The sequence below is a fragment of the Phacochoerus africanus genome, chromosome 10 (genome assembly GCF_016906955.1).
Source record: "Phacochoerus africanus isolate WHEZ1 chromosome 10, ROS_Pafr_v1, whole genome shotgun sequence".
Classification (NCBI taxonomy): domain Eukaryota; kingdom Metazoa; phylum Chordata; class Mammalia; order Artiodactyla; family Suidae; genus Phacochoerus; species Phacochoerus africanus.
Window position 1 is genome coordinate 52211633 of NC_062553.1, and position 24837 is coordinate 52236469.

Sequence of the window (24837 nt, forward strand, 5' to 3'; positions counted from 1 at the left end):
GGTACTTTGAGTAGGTGTTTGTCATTGCACTTGTCCTTGCATCATATTTATCTATAAAGGGAAATGTCCTTAAAAATGGGGCAGATTCTCTTAATTAATTCATTACATTCCCATCATGTATTTGATGTTAAATGACTTAGTGTATAAGATTCCAGAATTTATTTTGGTGTTTAAGGGTATTGGAGTTTAAGGTATTATATACTGTAAGCTTTCTAATTCATATACCTTTGTGTACCTTGAGTGTGTTTGGTGAAATTATCATTCTTATAGGTTTCCAGTTATATTGGGCGGTCTAAATGATGTGTCTGTTTCTAGTGGAGCCTACATTCTCTGATGACTTCGATTAGTCTTTTAGGAAAAGTTCCTTTTTATTATTTATAATTTTAAAAGAAATATTTGAAGCATATTGCTTCTGAAGTACTTCTGTTGCTGTTTTGTTTGAATAAACTACTTGTGTGCTTTTTTGTGGTTCTCAAGTATGAATCCAAAGAGTAGTTTATAATGAATTTTCCGAAGTAATCACTACAGATGGTATGTCAGAGAGAGATTTATTTATTTGCTTACTTATTTTCATGGCCATGCCTGTGGCATGTGGAAGTTCCTGGGCCAGGGATGAATCCGAGCCGCAGCTACAGCAATGTGCAATCCTTAACCTACTATACCACAGCAGGAACTCCCAGAGAGATTTTTAATATTAATTAGTTTTCTTAACTGGAATATTTCTGTGGTGCCAGAAACTTTTCAAAAGTTTCTATTGTTCAGAATAGTCTACTAGTTATGCATATGAAATGTATTTTTGCTATCTCTTTGAAAGTTAAACTTGGTGAATTTTGAAACATAAAATATTTTTCATTGAAAATATACATTCAGTCTCCCCCTGTTTTGTTACATGTTTACATTCTGTACTCTTTTATGAATTACCAGATGTTTCACAAAATAAATATGGAAATCCCTGAATGTTGGAGATTGTTTTTTAATTAAGAAGCATTTTGTTCATTTTTTAAAAAGTTAACATAGTGAAACATATAAAATTGTTTTGCAGTTTAATATCTTCTGGTACCTATTTTTGTGCCTTATTGTATGTTCATAACTTGCCTTGAGGCAACCTTTTCATGAATAAATTATTACAAAGAATCATAGTCATCACTCATGACTTCTTCATGAGTCAGAAGTTCAGTTTCCTTGTATTTCTTTGTACTAAGTCTTAGAGTTTCTTTAACTGAGATCTTCTAAAGCTGTCCACTTTTATGCTCCAAGAGTATCAAACTACTTCTTGTTCTAAAGAAAGCTCTTAAATCTTTAAAGGAAAATTTTTATAGACTTGGACATACTGGTAAAACAATGTTACACAGCTCTGTAACTTAAGTTTTACAGCTTCAGAGACCTGTTTTTTTCCCCCCCTTGAGATTTTTGTGACCTTTGTTTCACTTTTTTTTAAAAAGCATCATATGGCCTCTATGGAATAAAGATATCTTTTCAAGGATAGCTTTGCTTTAATTTTTGGTCTTGCATTAGTTACCTCTTTAACAAGCTCTCTCACAGTTTATCGATCTAAAGTGGCAGAGTTTATTGTCTCATAGTTTTTGTGGTCATGGGTTGCACATACCTATCCTGATCCTCCACTTAAAGCTCTCCCACCCAGCTGCAGTCCAGGTGAGGTTGTGGTTTCATCTCAGGGCATGACTGGGGAGGGTCTACTTGCTAGCTCCTGGTCCTTGGTAGGAGTCAGCTCCTCAGGGACTGCTACTTCCCCCATAGGGCAACTCGCTACAAGCACCTGGTGTCCATATCAGAGTCAGCCAGACGAGGGCAGTAGAGCAGGCAGGACAGAGCCAGAGTCCTGCCATAGTCCAGTCTAGGGATTGACACTATGCTGCTTTTGCTAAGTACTAGTTTATCAGGTGAGCTGCTAGGTCAGCCCATGCCCTAAGTGAGAGGTTATACGTGGATGTGAATATTAGGTGGGGAGGAGGCTCACTGGGGGCCATTGTCAAGACAGCCTTCCTCAAGTTCTGAGAGCTTGTCCTTGGTTTATGTTTGCTCGGTGACTTTCATGCAGAGAGCTCCCTCATCACACCCTTCTCCTTCCTTACCTCCACGTGCAGAGACTCACAAATAATGCACATACTCTTTTGTGGTGGTTTCACTCTTTATTTTCCTATACCCGATACCAGCTTCCAGAGCGTCCCAGACTTGGGGTTCTCTGGCCAGGTTTATCAAGAAGTGAGCAGTAAAAGCTTATTGATTATTGAGTCAACATTTGTTAGGGAAATGAATACATGTGTGAGTTAGGTGGTCATTTTAATTTATTCTGCTGGGAGACTTTTACAAAGGAAGTGACTTTGAGCCGTGTCTTATCAAAGAACAAGTAAGGAAAGGGATTTTGCAGGAAGAGGTAACAAGTGCAGTTTCCAGAAGTGATAAAAAAGAAAGGTGTGTTCTGGAAATGGTGATTAAAAAGATTGCCTGCCATGTCAGTAAGCAGGGGGTGTCGCAGCCATCAAGCCACCATGTTACAGTCACCCAGATTGTGAGCCTGGAGGGGACTCAGGATGTGAAAGCACAGGACACTGGCCCCAGATAGCTGAGATGCATATAAAAGGAATGATTTCAGTGAGCCCAGATCTTGCACCTTCCCATACATAGAAAAATGCTAAATTCCATACCTTGAAAGGTCTGGGTTTCTTTAATTATCAGTAATCTTTTGATGTTCCTGGTCTTTGTTGCGAAACCTCCTATATATATCCTGCTCTCCCTCCCCTGGGCCCCTGCCCTTTCTGAATAATTTTTCAGCATTATCTGAGATGCTGTGTCCCAGGCTTGAAGTCCTCAGAATGTCTGCGGAGTGAAACATAACTCTCAGCTTTTAGGTTGTGGTCGACAGAAGAATGGGATGAAGGGACTTGTGAAGAATGGGAAATAATACTGGAGGAGTAGGTTAGGGTGTGTTTACCATGTTAAGGATTTAGGACCTAAATGAGCCAGTGGAGCTCTGAGTGAGGAGAAGAGCTTTATTAATTAGTGTACTATAGGGAGGAGCTCTATGACCTCCAGTAAAGAGGGACTAGCAGTGAGAATCTAAAGGCCATCCTAGTCATGAAAGATCCTCAGGCTGAGTGAAGATAGTAACAGTAGTTTTGCAGAGAATATTTTAGAAGCACTTGACTCTTTTGAAGATTAGGTGTGTTAGAGTCCCAGATTCCTGTAATAATCTCTTTCTTTTCATGTATTTTATCTGAGAATAAAGATTATATACTTACTAATCTCTTATATGTAATGTAGAAGGAAAAGGTTGTGCCTTCTGATTTTCTTTTTCTTTTTTTTTCTTTTTTTCTTTTTTATTTTTTTTTTTGCACCCACAGCATATGGAAGTTTCTAGGCTAGGGGTCGAATCAGAGCTGTAGCTGCCAGCCTGTACCACAGCCACAACAACTTGGGATCTAAACCACGTCAGCGACCTACACCACAGCTCACAGCAATGCCGAATCCTTAACCCACTAAGCAGGGCCCGCGATCTAACTTGCATCATCCTAGATACTAGTCGGGTTCATTACTGCTGAGCCACAGTGGGAACTCCTGCCTTCTGCCTTCTGATTTTTCTTTCTCCTTCTCACTGGTTGGAGTGCAGACCTGCTGTTAAGCCATTTAAAGCTATGTGGGTAAATATGAGGTTACAGCCTAAAGATAGTGGATAACAAATGACAGGGGCTCTGTATGGAACGGAGCCCCGACGTCTCCTTTTTATATGATCTGGGTTAAGCCATTATTATTTTGGCTTTCTGTTACAGGGAGACAAACAAAATTCTTAAATAATATAGATCAGATATAAGATACAGAATTAGGTAGGAATAAAAAATATCCGATATGCCAGACAACTAGTTTAGAGGACCTAGTTAACTAGCATAAGGCTCAAATGGGACAATCACTTGTTTCTTTTTGAGGTGGCTTCTGTTACCTCCTCTGTTCTTGACTTCCTGTGAGCCCAGCTTTGGTTTTCTTTATTCACTGCCCACTCCACTCCCTATGACGCTTCCAGAGTCAAGTGCCCTGTAACACCCTGTGTGCCTTCTGCCCTACCTCAGCTTTGGTAGCTGTGCCACGAATTTTCAGCTGTGAGTCTCCTTACCATCTGTGTCCTCTGTATCTGCTCTGTAAATGGAACACTTGAGCTGGGTTTATGGACCCTCTCTGTGCCTTTATTTTCTTACATCATTGGAGAATAGTTCTGAATATAGTTGACCCTTGAATAATGTAGAGGTTAGGGGCTCTGACCAGCCGCAAGGTCTTTATAAAGTCTGCATGTAATTTATAGTCAGCCCTCCATGTATGCACTTCCTTTGTAAACGTGGATCCTATAGGACTGTAGTATTTCCTAAGAATAAACATCTGCATTTAAGTGGACCCTTACATTTCAAACCTGTATTGTTCAAGGATCAGCTCTGTGTCGTTTCTGTTAGGACCATGGAAACAAAGACTTTGAATTAATATGTCTGGCCTACCTGCTGGTTCCTGGTGTAGTATTTCTGGTTCAGTATTTCTGTTACAGTACTATTTTAAATTTTTGTTTCTAAAGAAAACTTTTTGACAGAAGTTATTTATGTATCTGACTATGTGTATCCTATGTTTTCTACATTTTAGCCTAAAGCACCAAAGGGAAAGAATGTGGGACAGGAAAAAAAAGTCATCCATCCATATAGTAGAAAAGCAGCTCAGATTACGAGAGAGGCCCACAGGCAAGACAAAAAGGAAAAGTAAGTATCTTTTCATTGTTTGTATTATTTGTTGGTGAAAAGCCCTTTGATATGTTTACCCTTAATCAGTATTCCAGTTCCCTTCCTCTGATAAATACTTACTTATGTTTTGTGCAGTAAGATAAAACAGTGAACAGGGATTCAGCTCTTAGAGTGTCCCTAAAGCTGACCCTTAAATATAAAGGGTTGTGATAAGTGCAGTGAAGAAAAAGTAAAAAGGATTGTGGATGGAGAGTAAGGATGAGGTTCAGCTTTTTATGCGGGAAGTCTTGGAAGCTTCTGTAAAGACGTTCTGACTGAGCAGAGCTAAATGGGCTGAGGGAGTACACAGTGCAGCCCTCTGCAGGCACTCAGGCTTCAGTGCCAACTGGATGGAGAAGACAGGTGCAGCATAGGCAGCCTCACGTGCTGGGTCTGGTGTCAGGACATGTTAGGGATGTGGATACAAATTTGGGAGCATCAGCATCTGGCTGGGACTAGAGGTCATGAGACTGGATTCATCGCCTAACAAGTAAATGAAAGTAGGAGAAAAGTGCTGAGGATTGAGTGCAGAGGTCTCCACCTCATAGAGGCTGGAGAAAGAGAGCCTCCAGCAGATGAGACTGAGGAGGGAAAACAGAGACTAGTGATCAGGGCCCAGAGCTGATTTAGTCATGTGGAGATCATTTAGTAAAGTAGAGATCACTATTTTTTTTTCTTGAATTGTTTTCTTAGTTGTTGCTCTGAGAATTGCAGCTAACATCTGAGAACCTGCAACAATCTAGTTCAGATTAAAGTCAATTTCAGTAGTATACAAAGAATTCGCTCCACCATAGCTTCATTCTGACCCCCTTTTTTGTACCATTGTCAGACAAATTAGATCTTTATACCTTGTAAGCTTGTAAACACAGTTTCATAATTATTGTTTTTATGCAGTTGTCTTAAATTAGAAGAGAAGTGTCTCAAAAATATGTTTATATTTTCTTTTATGTTAACCTGTGTAATTATCTTTTTTTTTTTTTTTTTTAATTAAACTGGTACTCCTGTTGTTTCATGTGGATTCAAATTGCTATCTACAGTCCTTTCATTTCAGCTAGGACGACTCCGTTTAGTATTTCTCGTAGGGCAGGTCTGAAAGCAGCAGATTCCTCTTATTTCTGTTTATCGGAGAATGTCTTTAAATTTTCCTTCATTTCAGCAGGACCGCTTTGTTTTGAAGTTTCCATGTGTATAGAATTTTTGGTTCACAGTCTTCCTATTCAGCCCTTGGGCTGTGTCGTCCCCTGGCCTTTGGCCTCCATGGTTCTGAAACGTCAGGTGAAGTCTTGCTGAGACCCTTGTATGTGATGAGCCACTTTTCTCCGGATGCTTTCAAGGTGTCCACCCTGCCTTTTGATAGTTTGACAATGATATGCCTAGGCTTGGATCTCTGAGTTCGCCCTACAGGAAGCTTGTTAAGCTTGGGTGTGTACGTTAATGTTTTTTCATCAGATTGGGAAGTTTTGGGCCAATATTTTTTCAAATATCTTTTCTGTCCTTTCTCTTCTCTCCTGTGACTCCTGTTATTTGTATGTTGATATGTTTGATGGTATCCCTACAGGTCTCTGAGAATTCCAGTTTTCCTTCTTTGTTTTTACTTTCTCTTGCTCAGATTGGATGCTTTCAACTGACATGTTCTTCTTTCGTTGTCTTTGTCCAGTAGGTCCACCCCTCTGCACTTTCTCAGGAACAGTTTGTATTTTATGCATATTTTTAGCCCCTGAGTATGGCACATACTTTCCTGTTTCATTGTTTGTCTCCTAATTTTTTGTTCAGAACTGGACATTTAAAATAATCCTTGTGACAACCCTGTCAATCAGACATTCCTTTCCCCTACTGTTGTTTTGTTGTTGCTGTCTGCTTTGTGACTTTGTCTAAATTTGTAAAGTTTGTTGTGTGTGGACTTTGAAATTTCTGCTAAGTGGTCAGCTAATGTTTGGACAGGGATTTCTTTAAATCCTTTAACTAGCCAGTCAGCCTATTGAGGGGCTCTGTTAATCTGTTGGATGTGCTTTCAGGGCTCCAGGAGGCAGTTTACAGACTTCATCCTCGTTTACACAGAGCCTCAGGGTTATCCAGCAGTGGAAAAGTAGGACCTGCTCAGATCTGCCTTTGGCATGAACCCAGTCCTGAGTGTAAACATGGCATTCTAGATTTCCCAGAAGTGTGCCGAAGCTGGCTTTTCTTTTTTTCCTTCTTTTTTTTTTTAAGGGCTGTACCCACAGCATGTGGTGGTTCCCAGGCTTAGGGTCGAATTGGAGCTAAAGCTGCTGGCCTTTACCACAGTCACAACAACGTAGAATCCAAGCCGCATCTGTGACCTACAACACAGCTCATAGCAATGCTGAATCCTTAACCCAATGGATGAAGCCAGGGATCGAACCTGCATCCTCATGGATGCTAGTTGGATTCATTTCCGCTGCGTCATGACGGGAACTCCTGGAATTGGCTTTTCAAAGCCCTCTGTCAACCTTCTGTTCTTTAGTTTTCCTTGTAAAATATTTGGCCAGATTTCTGATCACCCCCAGCTGGTAATATCACTCAGGCAGCTGCTGGTTAGACAGTTTCTGCTGATTGTTTTCAAGAAACAACCTGGGAAGCGGGCTGCTTCCACATAGAGAGCTCAGAGCCAGATTAAATAAAGACAAAGTAACTCTGAGAATAGAGCTTTTCAGTGTGCTGCTGGTGGTGTTGAATGGTGACAGTTCTCAGGATGGAGCTTCAGGGGAAATCCATACCTACTCTGTTCTGTGGCTGCTAGGTGGATCAGGCCTTTACAGCCACCTTAAGTGGCTAGTTCGTTGGTTACGAACAAGTGTCCAGTAATGTTGATGCTGTTGCTGCTGTTTCAGGCCCTGATCTATAGTGTTCTTTAATTTATGTTGTCTTTTTCCCTTGAATATTACTGTTTTTAAAGGAGAAATTTTTGCTCTCTATTAAAACCACATAGATACTGTTCCCTGAGTGGTTTGAACTTGAGGCATGCTTACTTATTGTTGGTGGAAAGATTTGGCAAAGTTGGAAGGCTTAACAATATAAACTAATATTAAACTAGGACTTCTCCTCTGGAAAGGATCCAGAGGAAATGAGGGGAAAAATAACTTGCTTACCATTTGATTAAAGATTATTTAATTCTGTGTATATGAACTACCTAAAAATTACCTTACATAGTATCAGTGGGTATGCATGCTGTATTTTAGGAAATAATGCTTTATTAATTTTTTCAACTTGTTTTTTTTTTTGTTTGTTTGTTTGTTTGTTTGTTTTTTAGGGCTGCACCTGCAGCATATGGAGGTTCCCAGGTTTGGGATCAAATTGGAGCTGTAGCTGCTGACCTACACCTCAGCCATAGCAACATAGGACCCTAGCCGCGTCTGCGACCCTCACCACTGCTCATGGCAACGCCTGATCCTTAACCCACTGAGCAAGGCCAGGAATCGAACTTGCATCCTCATGGATACTAGTATGTCAGATCCATGTTAACCACTGAGCCACAACGGAAATTCCAGGAAATAATGCTTTAGAATATGATTAAGTACTTTGGCTCACTGTACATACTTGTGATGTGTGTATGTTTTCAAGGATAAATCAAACATTGATTTAATGTTGATTTCCAGTCAACATTATAGAAGAATTATGGAAGGACAAAATAGAACAAAATGCTAAATCCCATGTATAAAACTTGTCCTAAAGAAGTTCTACTGTTGACTGAGGCTCTATTTTAATAGTACAGAGTTGAATGATATCTTATTTTTTTTCCTGCTTGGGTGAAATTCTAAAGAGATTGAACTCTATCTTTTGTCTTATTTATTTTAAAGAAGTAACCACCATAACAGTCATGGCCCCAGGAGCAAGCAAATGTGTAGTTTTAGTAGTAGTGTCTAATATTTTATGAAGTGGCTTATGCCTGTCATAAATACCAGTTTTTTGAGTAGCAGAATTAGTGACCATGACTCCTGCATAACTAAATGGGAGCATGGTCACAAATAGCATCTTGAAATGCTGACCATCTCCCTGTCCTAGGGCAGTGCTTGTGGCAAGACAGGATGGTGACACATATTTTCAGAGATGTTTGGTGAGGATACTCAGATTGTTGGGGCAGCTCTAGGCAAGATGATGGAGAAGGTGCCAACAGGACATAGTGTGAATGTCAGTTGCCTGGGCTTCTTCAAAATAAACCGCAGTTCTCAGCCACTGCTTTACTTCCCCACGGCTATACAAAAGGTTATACCACAGCTCAGCAGCATGAGACAAACGGCCTCTGGGCCAGGACTCTCAGTGCCACTTACCTAGTGCTTCTGGCTCTGGGTCTCAGAGGCTCCAGGTAGGGTGTTGGCTGGGTCAGCGAGGGAGCCTGGTAGGGAGGGTGCTGGCTTCCACACTACCCACATGACCAACAGACCTCAGTCGTGGCCAAGGGTTGGCTGGAGAGTGTGGTTCATAGCCTGGGAGCATCTCCGCTGGCTGTTTACCACATGGTGGCAGGGCCCCCCCCTCCACCCCCCCACCTTGCCCCCAACCTCCCAGCAGAGGTGGAGACAGTGAGAGCGGCGACCAGGATGGGAGACATCATATATAATGTCATTTCCCAACAATACCATCGTTTTGCACTTTTTTATTTGTTAGAAGTGGTTCATTAGGTCCACCTCCACTCAGGGAGGACTGGGATGTGACCATCAGACCAGCAGGAGTCAGCAGTGGGGACCATCTTAGATGTTACTGTCTTTGGGTAGAGCTGCCTGCCAAAGGTGCTTGCCTTTCTGGAAAAGTGGTGGGGGGGGTGGGGGCGGTCAGGCAGCCTGCAGTGCTTGGTCTCTATTGACACAGAACTCTGGATTCTTGGTACCACTTTGACCACAGGTAGAGGGAACCAGCCTGTCCTGCTCTCAGAGATGGGCTCTGGTTACCCGGGGCACTGCAGAGGTAGACAGCAGCGTGGAGTAAGAAACGGGCTTCACCTTCACCTTTGAGTGCCCCAATTCTGGACTGTGTGAGGTACCACTTCTTTTCCTACCCAGAGAGGCTAGTGTGGCTTAAAAACCAGTGCTTTCCAGTGACACAGATTATAGGCAACAACGAGTTACTCTGTATCATGACCTTAACTTATTTTGTGACATCTCCGCATAGCAACATCTCCTGTACTGCCCTACCTTTTCCCACTGGGTATGGAGCCAAGAACTCTAGATACCAGATGAAAATGATTTAACTTGGAAGATTAACAGAGATTCTGAGCATTATGGGTAAGAACCTAGGAAACAACTGTTTGAGAATTAATCTCAAATCTCTCCTTTTCTTCACCTCAGCTTAGCTCAGGCCCCAGTGAGTTCAGTCAGAACTGCAGCAAACTTGCCTTCTAACTAGACTTCCCCTGCAGGGTGATTCCAGAGGAGTGAATTCTTTTCAGAGCCATTCCCTACCTTTCTATGAACTGGTCTTTATTTTTTTAAATCAACATTGAGGTAGAACTAACATACAGCAAAACAGACATATTTTGTGTGCAGCATTTGGGTTTTGACAGTTCACCGTGTGACCACCTGAGATCAGCATCAAGTGGTTTCCATCCTCCCGTCAGTTCTTAGCCCCCCATCCCGAGCTTTGAGCACCAGTAGATTTGGTCTTTATTTTTAAAATGAGATTTGTCTTTCGTAATGGTTTGTGTAAATGGAGTCATATCGTGTGTAAATTTTTTCTTTCTTTCTTTCTTTTTTTTGTGAGGGGGTGCTGTCCTCACGGTATTTGGAAGTTCCCAGGCCAGGGGTCAGATCAGAGCTGCAGCTGCCAGCCTACACCACAGCCACAGCAACACCAGATCAAAGCTGCATCTGCCAACTACACTGCAGCTTTTGGCAACACCGGATGCTTAACCTGCTGAGCAAGGCCAAGGATCAAACCCACATCCTCATGGATACTAGTTGGGTTCTTAACCCATTGAGCCACAATAGGAACTCCTATATGTAAATTTTTGTGCCAGCTTTTTCCAATTAGCATAATATTTGTGAAGTTTACCCACATTATTGCATATTTTAGTTGTCTTTCCCTTTTATTTTGTGTAGATATGTGTTAGTGTTTATCCATGTACCTGCTGATGGTCATTTGGATTGTTGATGGTTTGGGGCTCTTTCCCGGGTCTTCAAACTAATGGCCATCCACTCATTTTTCTAAGAACAATTTGTTTTATTGGAAAGCAGCCATGCCCATTCCTTCCTTCTTATTTGCAGCTGCTTTGAGAGTGCCATGGCAAAGGAGTAGTTAGGACAGGGACCAGCAGTGTGGCCCCCGAGCCCAGCATTTTCCTCTCTGTCCATTTAAGCACAAATTACCAATCCCTGCTACTAACATTAAGTAAAGCTACCATGAACATTCATGTACAGGTGTTTTTATAGGTATAGCTTTCCATTTTTCTTTCAGTTCTTAAAACTGGAATTGGGTATATGAAGAAATTGAGTTTTTAAGAAATGAGATCATATGGTACATAGGATATGAAATTGCCTTATCTTGTGATAGTTCCATTTTATTTTTTCACCTCTAATGTGTAAAAAAGTTGCATTCACTCCATTTCTTCTCAAGCATGTTGTATTATCAGTTTTAAAATATTTAGCCCATCTAGTGATATCTCACTGTGGTTTTAATCTGCATTTCTCAATGACTGATGATGTTAGATATATTTTTATGTGCTTATTGGTCACATTTTTATTTTTGATTTGATGAAAAATCTGTTAGTCTTTTCCCTTTTGGTTTTGAATTGTTATTAAGTAGTAAGAACTGTTTGTATATTCATAATGTGAGTCTTTTGTTAGTCATTTGTGTTGTGGATATTTTCTCCCATTGCTCCATTCTCATTCTCCAGTTTTCTAGTTGTTCAGAGTGGGTGGGGTGGATCTGGTCTGCTTTGCTCCTGGCTGTTTTCTTTGTTGCTTTGTTCCTCATTGCCTAATGCCTTGCAGAAGCTCACTATCCAGAGTCCTTCCCTGAAGGAATTAGAATGTGGACCGGCAAGGATGAGGGTGTGTATCACCTTGACCTTATTTGAGAATAAATGAGGTCTTTATTATAATTCTTACCCAATTTATGAAAAGTAAGCATTCTTTTCTGCCCTTGTTGGTGTTTCAAAGAAGACAGTGATACATGTTGGTCTTGGTGGCCCTGTGTTCTAGAAGGTCTCTACTCCTGTCACAAGTTTCTGCGTTGCAAAGTCCAGCCACAATGCCATGGGTATTTTCAATCCAATTGGTTCTATAGGTATCCTTTAGTCACAGAGAAGAAAAAAGTTTCTGATAACATTTTGTTCCAGCGATTTAAAAGGGAAGCACAAGGAGCTGTGCCTCAGCAGGTTGAAAACCTGGCTGGTGTCCCTGAGGATATGGGTTCAATCCCTGGCCTTGCTTAGTGGGTTAAGGATCTGGTGTTGCTACAAGCTGCTGTGTAAGTTCCAGATGTGGCTGGGATCCTGTGTTGCTGGGGCTGTGGCAGAGGCCTCAGCTGCAGCTCTGGCTGGACCCCGGCCTGGGAACTTCCATATGCTCAGGTGTGGCCATAAAAATAAAGAAGGGGGGGGCGGGGGAGCACAGTGTTTAGTGTTTTGTCATTAACAAAATTAATTTCCTGTGCATAAAAGAATGATCTTTGGGAGTTCCTGTCGTGGCGCAGTGGTTAACGAATCTGACTAGGAACCATGAGGTTGTGGGTTCAGTCCCTGCCCTTGCTCAGTGGGTTAAGGATCCGGCGTTGCCGTGAGCTGTGGTGTAGGTTGCAGACGCGGCTCGGATCCTGCGTTGCTGTGGCTCTGGCGTAGGCCGGTGGCTACAGCTCCGATTCGACCCCTAGCCTGGGAACCTCCGTATGCCGCGGGAGCAGCCCAAGAAATAGCAAAAAGACAAAAAAAAAAAAAGAATGATCTTTGAATTAAGGTTCTTTGGGTAGTTTTTTTTCTTGTTGTTTTTGACAGAACTTTAAAACTAGCTGCAAGATTTCTAACACATATACACTTTTTCTCCCAAGATTGAAAAATGAAAAGGCACTGCGTCTCAACCTTATTGGTAAGTGGATTTTCTTTGACATTCTGTCCAGAGTATAGTGACTTCTTCTATTTTCTCTTGATCCTCTCAGTGAAGAGTTTCTATTTTTATCTAAGTGAATTTTCTTTACCAGACTTGATTAAAGCAAAGTAAAATAAATCATTAAACTCTTAGAATAAAAAGTGTTAATAATATCTGGCTCAGTTTTCTAGACACTGTTTAGTATCTACCTACTTAACTGTCTTCATCCATTCCTCTCTCTCAAGTTTAATTTCTAGCATGAGAATTATGATGGATTTTGGAAACTGATTTATATTTAATGTCATGAATATATACACCCTCAGTCTGTATTTCAGTGTCATAATTTTTGTATTTGTGTTTGTGTTTGGTCAAATTCATTATTGTTAAGTTTGTACTGACAAGTCAAGATTTCAAGATTTCGAAAGTGGATATTCAGCTTTATTATTAAAATGAAAGGTATTCATTCTTAACTCTAATGCTTTATCAGGAGATAGGTTATCAGTAAATCTCGGTAGGGCCATTTCTTGATGTGTAACATTGATAAATCTCATCCAAGGTGACATCCCAATGGTCAGGTTCACTTGTAAGGAGGTAGCCTGTTACTCTTTGATAACAAGTGCTGGTCCCGCTGCACCTTAGCTGGCAGATTTCATATGTGTATGGTATTTACTGACTGTGAGGCCCTGAACAAGTCACTTAACCTTTCTTATCAGTCAGTGGGCGTAATCATGGCACTAATCTTCAGGATTGTAGAGGTCTTGGCATCATACCTGCTGCTTATTACCTATCCAGCAAATATCACCCTCTTATTAATCTAATCAAACTCATTCTGTTACTTTGGGCAAGTTCTATCCTTTGCTTTATAAATACTTAGAAGTTCATGTTCTGTTAAGGTATTCTTTCTAAAACTATTTTTTGTATCTTTATTAGATAAGAAATATATGCAGAAAAGTAACCCTCCTACCTGTTTCTTGTCTCCAAATTAAAATGTGACAATTTAACTTCTGACAGACTGGTTTAGTTAGCTCTGAGCCCACACAGAACTTCATATTTAACTTTGAAATGAATTTTGGCCCTGTTTTAAACACATTGATGTTGAAAATTCTAATGAACACCTCTGCTTAAATGATGACTCGTAGTGGTAAACTATCTTGGTACTTGTTGCAGGTGAAAAACTGCAGTGGTTTCAAAATCATCTCGATCCCCAAAAAGTACGATATTCAAAGAGAGCCGCTTGCAACTTAATTGAAAGGTAAATGCCGGGCATATTATGAGCAGAGGGTCAGTAAGAGGGATTCCTTCTTACTGACTGTGGTTCTTCAAGAGGCAGCGTTTTTATTCTGAATTTACAGATGGCAAATGGTCTTCGTTACCAGAAGAGACCTTGGATTCCTGTACTAGCTTAGCCATTTTAGTAGGTTTGTTCCAGGCTGGGCCTCAGAGTGTGTTTTGTTTCTTTCTTTTTTTTTTTTTTCTTTTTCTTTTTCTTTTTAGGGATGCACCTGCAGCATATGGAAATTCCCAGGCTGGGGATCAAATGAGAGGTGCAGCTGCCAGCAACGCCACAGCCACAGCAACCCAGGATCCAGGCTTCGTCTGCGACCTATACCACACCTCATGACAACACCAGATCCTTAACCCACTGAGCAAGGCCAGGGCTTGAACCCACATCCTCACGGATACTAGTTGGGTTCATAACCTGCTGAGACACAGCAGGAACTCCCTCTCAGAGCGGTCGGTATTAAGCCAGTTTCTTGGCTTCCTGGAGAAACGTCCTCTAAATTGACATCTGGAGACAGGGTTAGCAGGTTGAAGTGAAGTAGTGTGTACAGCCTCTAGGCAGAGGGAGCAAACTCTGAAAGACCCAGGGGGAGAGCAGTGTATTTGTGATGCCACACATTTAATAGGACTGAAGTCATAGGCTCAAGGAAGGGACTGTGGTCACCGGATAAGTAGCCAGCTCCTGAAAGATCTCAGAGGGCAGTGTGCAAGTGTGGGCTGTATTGAGGACAATGGGAGGTGTGGGAGACTGACAGCACGCCCTGGGGTGGTCACACTTAGACTTCAGAAAGACCGCTGCAATGAGAATGAGAGAAGGATGAAGGGCAGGCCAAGGTGGGCACTGTCCTGTGAAGGATGTAGACTAACTGACCCCGATGTCCTGTTTTCCAGGTATCTGAGTCGGTTCAACGACGAGCTGGAGCAGATAGAGCTGCATAATGACGTCAGGGCCAGGCAGGGGAGGCGGCATTGCGCGCGAGAGGCGGCCATCAGGCAGACGGTGCAGCGCGAGCGACAGCAATTCCAGGGCTATGGCTTCGGTGTGTCTCCTGGTCCCCTCTAGTCACAGTTGGGGCCCTTTCAGGGTTTAGCATTACTCACTGTTTGCTTGACTTTGATTTTCTTCCTTTTGAGTATTTGGAATAATTTTTGAATTCTCTTTTTTTTTTCCCCTGGGTGCCCCAAACCCTCACTTCTGACAGTGACATCACCTTCTGTGACTGACGTTCCCATTGGCATACACTGCATTTGTTTTGTTTTGGTGTCACTACTTGCCCACCTCCAGCTATGTGGTGTTTCTGTAGCATATGTGCTGCGTCCTTCTGGTCCTGTAATTCTGCAGTAACAAGCCATTCCTGAGATACAGTAGAAGTCAGGCTTGCTCTCCACCTTATACCATTTCCTAAAGACCACTGTGTCCCAACACTGAAGGTCCACGCCTGGTGGGAGAGTGAGGGCCTGCACAGTGTGCAGACAGGAGACCGCCCAGCGGCTACATGTGGCCTAAGGGTGGTGTTGGCTGGGCTATTAGTTGTCAGTATGAAAACATCCGCTGATCTCATGGGGAGCTGTAGATTTCTGGCTTCTCTTAAAGTGTCATGTCTGGCACTGTCACATGTCACCTGCTAGAGCAGCATGGCAGCTGTCCCTGCAGTCCTGAGTGCACTGCCTCAAGCTTACTGCTTCCTTTACATTCCCTGCCTGGCCTCTGTAGGCCATAGTGTTCTGTGGATTTGCTTGGAAAGTAAGTACATGAAATGTCTCATAGCAGAAGTAGATTTTTAAACTTTAATAGTATCAGCAGTAAAGTATAGGACCTTTAAGGACCTACCGTGGGGTTATAGTTGTGCAGGTCCAGCCTATCCTTGGTGATGTTGTGGGCCGGGAAGAGGGACGCCCCCACAGGCGTTTTCCCCTGCAGCCAGTGTCGTGTTGGTCCCATCCTGGCAGTTCTCACTGTGCTTGCAGGGTGTGCAACAGCCACCAGGAGAAAAATGGGATTTGGCACTTACAGGTTCTGGCTGGCAGAATGGGCCCTGGGGCCCTGCCTCAGCTACAGTCCCCGGTGGGTACCTAGGATTTCACACTTCACTCTTTATAAGGCACCAGGAGGGTGGATGGGGTCACTCTGGTGGTCAGTTAATAGGTCACCCCAGCTTTATGCTGGGTGGACCCCCTGGGAGGGGCAGTTGTTTTCTCAACATCTGGTTGTTTAGCTCGAGCCATGTCAGAGGCTGGCAGCAGGCTCAGAGATGGACATCTTCCCAGTGGATGTCCTGGCGGTTCTCACCCACTGGTGATACTAGGAACCTGAGTGGATGGTGGTTCCTCTTGGTCAGTCCTGAGAAGTGATTTCTTAACTGAAAAAGCAGCAGAAGATCTGGAGAACTGGCTGGATCTGCCTTAAGTCCTTATGGCTTTTACTGTGTGACAGGGCAGACTCTTTCCTGCTCACTCCTGGCCTTGGGTCTTTGGTTTAAAAATAGAGGTAACTTACTTATCTACCTCCTTCCCAGGTTATTTCAAGTCAGGTGAGGTTTAGTGTCTCAGGTGCCTAATGTTGGACCTTGTATATGAAGTTAAGGAGGAGTCAGCCTGAGTTTGTCTGTGCTTGGCGTCTCCATCTCCTTTTCCATTTTATTTGGAGCCCCTTAAATAGGCTCTTGTAGCCACCACTGGACACCAGACCTTGTCACTGACTGCCTGTAAGCTGCTAAGACAGAGGGTGACTGCGGCCAGCTTTCCTGCAGCATTGGGTACAGACGCCCTGAGCCTTCCCTGTTCCTGGTTTCTCCCAGCTCACTGCCCTGACTCCATTTCCCATCTCCTCATAAACCATCAGTTCAGGGCCCTGTCCTTGGGCCTTCTCTCTTTTCTTTCTCTCTCTCTCTTTTTTTTTTTTTTTTTTTAACTATCTTAGGGCTGCGCTCGTGGAATATGGAGGTTCCTAGGCTAGGGGTCGAATCAGAACTGTAGCTGCCAGCCTAGGCCACAGCCACAGCAATGCCAGATCCAAGCTGCATCTGCGACCTACACCACAGATCATGGCAATGCCGGATCCTTAACCCACTGAGGAAGGCCAGGGATGGAACCGGCATCCTCATGGATCCTAGTTGTGTTTGTTACCACTGAGCCACGAAGGGAACCTCACCCTCCTCTCTTTTCTATTTATACCCATTCCCAAATTGATATCATTCAGTCCTGTGACTTTAAATACCATCTAAGTGCTCATAACTTCCAAACATATTGTCCACTCTGACTCATGACTGTTACTCCAGACTTGCACCATCAAACCTGAGTTTCTCAGAAACTCTGCTCCAATGACTCCCGGGCATTGCCACCTCCACGTGTCCCAAAGCAAAGCCCAGTTTCCCATGAGAATCATGTCTGAGTCAGTGATGTTATCGTGAGCTGTCGCTCATGCCAGACCCTGCAGACATTCTCATCCCACATCCAGCTCCTCAGTGAGGTGTGCTCAGTGTCTGAGCCTTCGCAGGCCATCTCAGTCCCAGCGTGCCATCCTGTCAGCCTCCCGGTGGCCTCTGCTCAGCCTGTTCATCCTTTAGCTGCCCGGTTAATTCAAGTGATTGACAGAGCACCTCCTAGGCAGCTTCTGCTGATGGGGCCACTCTTGAGCTCGCACCTCCTGTTCTTCCAGTCGCCCCCAGGACTTGCACCAGACTTGGAGGTTGTCTGGTGAAGAAAGCTTTGTGAACTCCAGCAAGCTTACAGCGCCTAGGAACACTTAGGCAACTTATCCCAAGTGCAGTTTTGATGAGGGGATAAAAGGGTCAAAGAGGACCAGACTCTAATATCCCATACCCCATGGAGGTATAACTGGTTCTGACTCACTTGATTAGGATATAAAACTTTTTTGTGCTTAATTTATACCTTTTAAACATCTGGCTTCTCATACTCTTATTTTCCAAAGCTGTTGTAAAAGTCAGCGTACAGTTGTGTCAAACATTTTTGTTTTATCTTTTTCATTAATTGATACTGGATTTTAATTAATACTTTATCACAGTAGCCAATATTTCACAGCATTGTTCCATTTTTTGCTCTACCTGCCTCTTTTGTTCCATCAGGAAGGATGGTCATGAGTATCTTTGTTTTTGGGTTTTTTTTTTTTTTTGTCTTTTTAGGGCCGTACCCACGGCACATGTTGGTTCCCAGGCTAGGGGTCTAATCAGAGCTGTTGCTGCCGGCCTATGCCAGAGCCACAGCAATGCCAGATCTAAGCCGTGTCTGCAACCTACACTATAGCTAATGGCAACACCAGATCCTTAACTCACTGAGCAAGGCCAGGGATTGAACCCACAACCTCATGGTTCCTGGTCGGATTCATTTCCTCTGCGCCACAATGGGAACTCCTATGATAAACTTTCTAATCTTGGTAAGGCACTATTGTATATCTGGTTTTTATTAAAAATGGCTTCAAACTTTATTGGACTTTAGTAAGCATATATTGGTTATAGTTTATTTTTAAAATTTTTTAACATTTTTAATAATATTTCTTAATGTTAAATAATCCGTGCATTCCTCAGATAAAACTCTACTTTGCCAAAGTGAATTATATGCTCAAAAAAATTATACTTTTCACCGAGAAAATATGTAAAAAAACTAGCATGGTTTTTAGGGGATTGATAGTTAGAATTTGCCAGGTACCTTTGTGGTTTAAAAGGATAAACCATTATTTTGTGGATAGGTTTATTTTATCTCACAGATTCTGTGCTGGAATATATCATTTAATAGTGTTCTTTTTTAATAATCTTAAACGAAGTTCTTTATACTTGCAAAATTTACTTTTCATTAGCATTATAATCGTGCTTTGAAATTTTGTATTGCTTTGGATGTTCTCGCTGACTGTCAGTTATTTGTTGTTTCTTTCTTTTTTTTTTTCTTTTTTAGAGCTGCACCCAAAGCATGTGGAGGTTCCCAGGCTAGGGGTCAAATTGGAGCTGTTGCTGCTGGCCACAGCCACAGCAACGTCAGATCTGAGCTGAGTCTGTGACCTGCACCACAGCTCATGGCAACACTGGATCCTTAAGACACTGAGAAAGGCCAGGGATCAAACCTGTGTCCTCATGGATTCTGGTCAGATTAGTTTCCGCTGAGCCACAATGGGAATGCCAGTCTCTTGAGATAATAAATAGGGAAACTATAAATATAATAGAAAACATTTCATAATAGATATAAATTATTTTCTTTCCCAGAGATTCCAGACATCTTAAATGCAAGTAATCTGAAGATTTTCAGGTGAGTGTCCCTTTTATTGTTCTTTCAAACTGTGTGTAAAGTACATGAGACCCAGTCTCTTCCTCCAGCTGCCGACTTGATGGCCCAGAGTCCCACCCATGCTGTTAGCAGCTCCTGCTTCTGGAGAAGATGGTTAGTGGGAAATGGTACCAAGAGAGGCACTGGATCTGAAGAGTGGGTTGGCCCAGTGGTCTCCCTAGTGGTACCTGTGACCAGAGAGAGCAGTCAGTAGATTTCAGGTTCTTTGTCTTTAGAAAATAATTTTTATTAATCACTTTGGTCTTAGCTAGATTGTGTTGATCAGTCTGAAATTTTCTTGAAATTAGATGGATCTTTTAGCTAGATTGTGTTGATCAGTCTGAAATTTTCTTGAAATTAGATGGATTTTAGTCCATATTATTTGAAACCGTTAAGCTTATTTTATATATTTATATATCTGAATTTATAGAAAATATTTAATAGATTAGCTCTAATAGAATTTGTTGATCATATTAAGAAATAGTTCACTTTTTAGCCCATGTACTTGTATTTATCATGTAAATGCATGGAACTTAAGAGTCTTTTTATACTTTAAATTTTTTTTGCTTGTATTAATCAGAGACACAAATGTTCTCTTTGTTCCTAAAACAGTGTATATACTACCTCTCCAAAGAAAGCCAGAACTGAGAAGTTGTTAGCGTAGACTGTTGTTATTGCTGGTTATAGTTCACGTCTCAAAATGGGCTTCACATTGTTCCTTAAGTAACTGAACTCAAGATTGTCACAGAAGTGTGACATTGAAAAAGTAAAAGTTTTCTGTTACAACCATAAACACTTTGATAACTGGGGCTTAGCTGTGCTTCCATTGTGTGTGTAAAAGACTGTCCAGGATGGCAGAGTTCCTGCCTCTGAGCCCCGGGGTACCCTGTGTCCTGGTGAAGGGAGTGTGTGGTGAGGGAGAAGGAACAGAGCAGGCCTCCTTGTAGCCTCTGCCGGGTGTTTCCTGTATCGTGCTGGAGATGTCGAGTCAGTGGAGGTCTGTGCAGTAGCTTGGTGAGGAAATGCAGTCAGTGTTGGCAAGGCAAACCTTGGCCGTGTGGACATGTCTCCTCCTCATGCATTGGGGTCTGCTGTAAACTCAGAAAATTTTCATCTCTGAGGTTTGAATACTGCCTTTATTGCTTCCCTCCTTCCCCCACACCACCCCTCACGCTCTCTTTTGTCTAGGGAATGGGATTTTGATCTGAAGAAGTTGCCAAATATTAAAATGAGGAAGATTTGTGCTAATGATGCAGTGCCTAAGAAGTGCAAGCGGAGAACGGATCCAGCCATAGACAGAGACTTGGGGGAGCTGGAACTGAAAGATGAGTCCAGTGACAGTGACACGGACCAGGAGATGACCGCAGTGGAGTGATTGTCCTTCCTTAAGCTGCAGATGATTGGAGAACCTCATGTTACACTTGAATCGATTATGGAAAATAGTTGTCTAGATACAAGAATTCCTTATTAGCTCATTCTCTTAAATGACAAGAATCCGTTTGCAGTTTCAAAAACAGTATTATGATTTTTACTTAAAAATGAGCATTGCTTTTCTTATACATTAGGATGTTGGACTAGGTAGGAGTGATCTCTCTGAATCTCTGAGCTGGATGAACAGTATGAATGACAAACGTGTTGTACTTTTCCCCTCACATTTGCTTGGAATAACCTAATCTCACACTTAGGGCCTGGCAGCAGCTACTGAAGGTTACTGTGGATACCTCTTGAGCAGTGGTGATGGCAGAATTGCCTTTTAGTAGTGAGGTTTCATTATTCTTCCTCTTACATTAATCTGTTTTCTTTCCTTGTGAAGGGGAATATGTGATATAGAATTTATATACACATATGGGTTGTACATTGCTTTTATTTATTGCCTTTGAGCCAGAGTTAGTTAAATGGTTAAAAACAAAATAAAACAGGAGTCCTTGTTATGTAGAGCTCCTGTGCTTAAACTGTTATCTTGATAAAGGGGATAAATGGTTTCAGGTTAGCTCTTTTGATTTCTATATTATTTTTTCTTTCTCATTGTGAAAAATGATAGGTTGTTTTTTGTGGAAACAGCAAGATTATAGAAAAGTAGTTATTTCAGTTGTGTTATTTTTTTCTTCTAAAAGATAAATTAAATTGACATATAGCTCAGTATTTCCAGTATCATGAAAAAACATGAATGTGCAGAATGTTCCTCACAGAACTTGAGAAATGCAAGTATCTTTTAGTCTTTTTATAAAGAATGCAATGGAAGTGTATTTGAGTATTTTCAAGGAAAAAAAAGTTTTATGAGGTAACTGAGTATCACTAAGCCTTACTAACAGTTTTTTACTTCAGAAAATTAAAAATAAAACATTTCTATAATTTCACTTTGTTAAGTTGTCTAATTATTTAGTTTTCAGTAATTTACTGATTGATTGATTTGGCTACAGTAAGCCATGAAAAAGTATGGTTTTATGGTTACGTAGTTAGTTCCTGTCTCTTCAATCATCGGAAAAGTCCTTTTTGGGGGAAAGGATTCATTTTTATTTTCAAAACGGCTATAAAAACTGAGACATAAATTATGGTAAAGAGAATAAGAACTGGTCTGATATTTAAAAAAGCATTGCTGTTAGATGATTAACTTGTGAAAATGGCAGATCATTCTCCCTCTCAGACATTTGTTTCTAGCTTTCCCTGTGCTATCAAAGCAAAAAATGGAGCAAGCTATACTGCTTGGAACTAGAACAGGTAAATATTTGTTGAATGAATGAATTTAGGGCCATAATTGTCATGTTACTCCTGGCTTGACCAAAGTAGCCTAAGAGATGATTTGTCTTGAGAGTAAAGCTCTTAAATGACCCCTAGTCATCTGTAGAATGTGTTCTTTTGCAGTGATGCTTATCAGGCCCCTTTTCTGTCGGTAGTGCACCATGCTTTGTTCAGTCCATGGCCATGGAGCAGAGTGAAAGTGACCTTTTGTTGACACTTGTGTGTACATTAGTGGCCGGCAAATAGTAAAAGGGCAAATAGTAGATGCTTTAGACATTTCAGGCCAAGTGCAGTCCTGTTGCATTTGTGTGTGTGTGTGTAAAAGAGACCACCCTTTAAAAATACAAAAGCCGTCTTGGCCTTCCCCACTAGACTACAAGCTAGATTTGGCCTGCTGGGCCTGGTTTGCCAACCCTGGTCTGCACCTAGGGACTAGGGGTACCTTTCTGAGCTCAGCTGTGTAACTCCTGTTTCTGTGGTCACTGTCCCTAATGTCTGGTCACCTCCTTGCCTTGCTGACATAGATCTCCCTGTAGGTCTCTTCACCTCAAGGAGATGTTTCTACTCCTAGGGTCCTCATGCTTCAGGGGCAGGAGGTTGAATGGGTGTCGCCTTGGCTCAGTGCCACTTCCAGATCATATCTCCATAATCCTTTGAAGCTATTGTTGTCCCCATTTCCTTACTTCCTATTGCAAATACTACAGTCCATTTACTTCTGTTTCAGCCATTTTCGTGATTCCTGCAGTCTTGTGGATGATAGATCTCACTCTGTGACCTTGAGACCTCCCAGCCGTTCTCTAACCCATCAGTGCTCACACCAGGATCTCCTGTGACTTGGGCATTCCTTGTCCCTTGTCCCCCCCCACCCCCTCAACCCTGCTGAAGCTCTGCATTGGCTCCTGTCTTCAGCTTGGATTCAGAGCTCCTAGCTGCCACCTTGTGTGTGCTTTCAGTTCACCTTTCAAAACTAAACCAGCCAAGGTTGAGTGTTGCAACAGGTTAATGATCTGGCTTGTCGCTGTGGAGGCTCAGGTTCCAGTGCAGTGGATTAAGGATGCAGTATTGCTGCAGCTGCTGCATAAGTTGGATTCTATTCCTGGCTTGGGGACATACATATGCCTTGGATGTGGCCAAAAAAGTGGAAAAAAAAAATAAACGAAGCAAGCTCATTTACTGTCTGTCTCCTTCGAACCTGCTGGCTCAGCCCAGCTGGGGAATAACAGATAGTCTGTTTCCCCACTCCGTCTGCAGGTCTCCAGGGGATTCTCAGAATTGCTGAGGATGTCCACTGTCCCTAAAAAACTCACTTTCCAACTTTGAGATAATTATTTTACAACTTTCCAGTGGACTTTAGTACTTGTCTCCTCAGCACTAGGTTGTTGACTTTTTATACATCACTGAGAAAATGGAAACTATTGATAGATGTGGAAGCTTTTGTCCTTCAAAGGCAAATACTCATATTCTGAATCCCACTCCGTGTTAGCTTCTCAGACACCTTGATTCTCCCCAAGTTCTTCACCTGATTTCTGAAGCCAGAGGAGCCTGTGCCTCATCCTTGATTCTTCCCCTGCTCTTTTCCACCCTAGCCCCCCCCTCCCACCCCCATCTCATTCAGTTAGTATTTTTGCTTCAGTTTTTGAGATGGAGACTGGGCAGCCCCTGCCAGGCCCTCTCCACTGCTCACTGGCACCTAAGCCCAAATCAGGCTTGTACTACATGCAGTCACTTCTGACTGACCTCCTGCCACCGTTCTTGTCCTTTAAATCCACTCTTGAGAGTTGCTTGTGAAATTTTTAGGTTTTTTTTAAGTTTTATTGAAGTTGGTTGTGTTTATATAATTGGTTTACAAGGTTGTGATCATTTCTTTTGTACAACAGCAATTCAATTATACATGTACACACATCCTGAATTTTTAAAAATGTACACTAAAATGTGCTACTTCTTTGTCCAATATTTTTGTAATATGTCATCACATTTTTTAATGGTTTATTTGATGGGGCGTAGTTTTACTTCTGACCACTTTTTTTTTTTAAGGTTTTATTTTTTTTAAAAGAAGTTGTAGATTCACATCCAAGTGGAGCAGAGATGGAGCTCTCCTGACACCCCACAGCACAGCCTCCCCCGTTACTGACATGCCCCCCACAAGCAGCACATTTGCTGCTGTTGGTAAACCTGCACTGTTATCCCATGGGCGTGGAATGAAATCATGGTGGCACCAAGGCCAGAGAAGCCTGGGAGGATCTGATTCCTGACTGCTCCTTCAACCTCAGTGTGCCTCCACGGGCCCTTGGCTGGCTTCCTTTCAGACACACTGGCCTTCCATCCCTTCCAGAGTGGCCAGGTGTCCCATCTGAGCTGGCACCCCAATCACCTGTATGTCCACTGACCCAGGCTCGGGAGCAGCTGACCTGAGCTTCAGCAGAGTGCTATGCAGTCCTTGTGCAGAACCACACGGGCCGTTATCCTCTGGGAGGACCGGCGAGATGGTCCCTGTCCTCCAGTTTTAGATGAGGTGGGAGACCTTCCACCTCTGCCTGGAGAGCTGCTCAGTTGGCATCTTGGGGTCGACTCCCGGCCCCAGGCACCCACCCTTGGTTGTGGTGCTGTCTCGTGGCTCCTTTCCATTTTCCCTCAGACAAGACACTCTGGGAGTTGGGCCTCCATTGCTCTTTCTTCTGCCATCTCTCAATAAGTGATGGACTGTCTTCCTTACTACTGATTCTTGCTGGGCATTTCTT

The 24837-nt window shown here is 42.4% G+C and overlaps 1 protein-coding gene across 1 annotated transcript in view; it reads left to right on the plus strand.

Annotated features, from left to right (window-relative positions):
• Positions 1 to 21717, plus strand: part of TMA16 (translation machinery associated 16 homolog) — a 28375-nt gene extending 6658 nt beyond the window's left edge. Inside the window, exons 2-7 of the mRNA XM_047798786.1 lie at positions 4639 to 4751; positions 12768 to 12805; positions 13973 to 14057; positions 14978 to 15126; positions 19300 to 19342; positions 20549 to 21717. Of these exons, the coding sequence (XP_047654742.1) occupies positions 4639 to 4751; positions 12768 to 12805; positions 13973 to 14057; positions 14978 to 15126; positions 19300 to 19342; positions 20549 to 20735 (615 nt within the window). The 3' untranslated portion in view covers positions 20736 to 21717. The remainder of the gene's footprint in view (positions 1 to 4638; positions 4752 to 12767; positions 12806 to 13972; positions 14058 to 14977; positions 15127 to 19299; positions 19343 to 20548) is intronic.
• The last annotated feature ends 3120 nt before the right edge of the window (positions 21718 to 24837 follow it).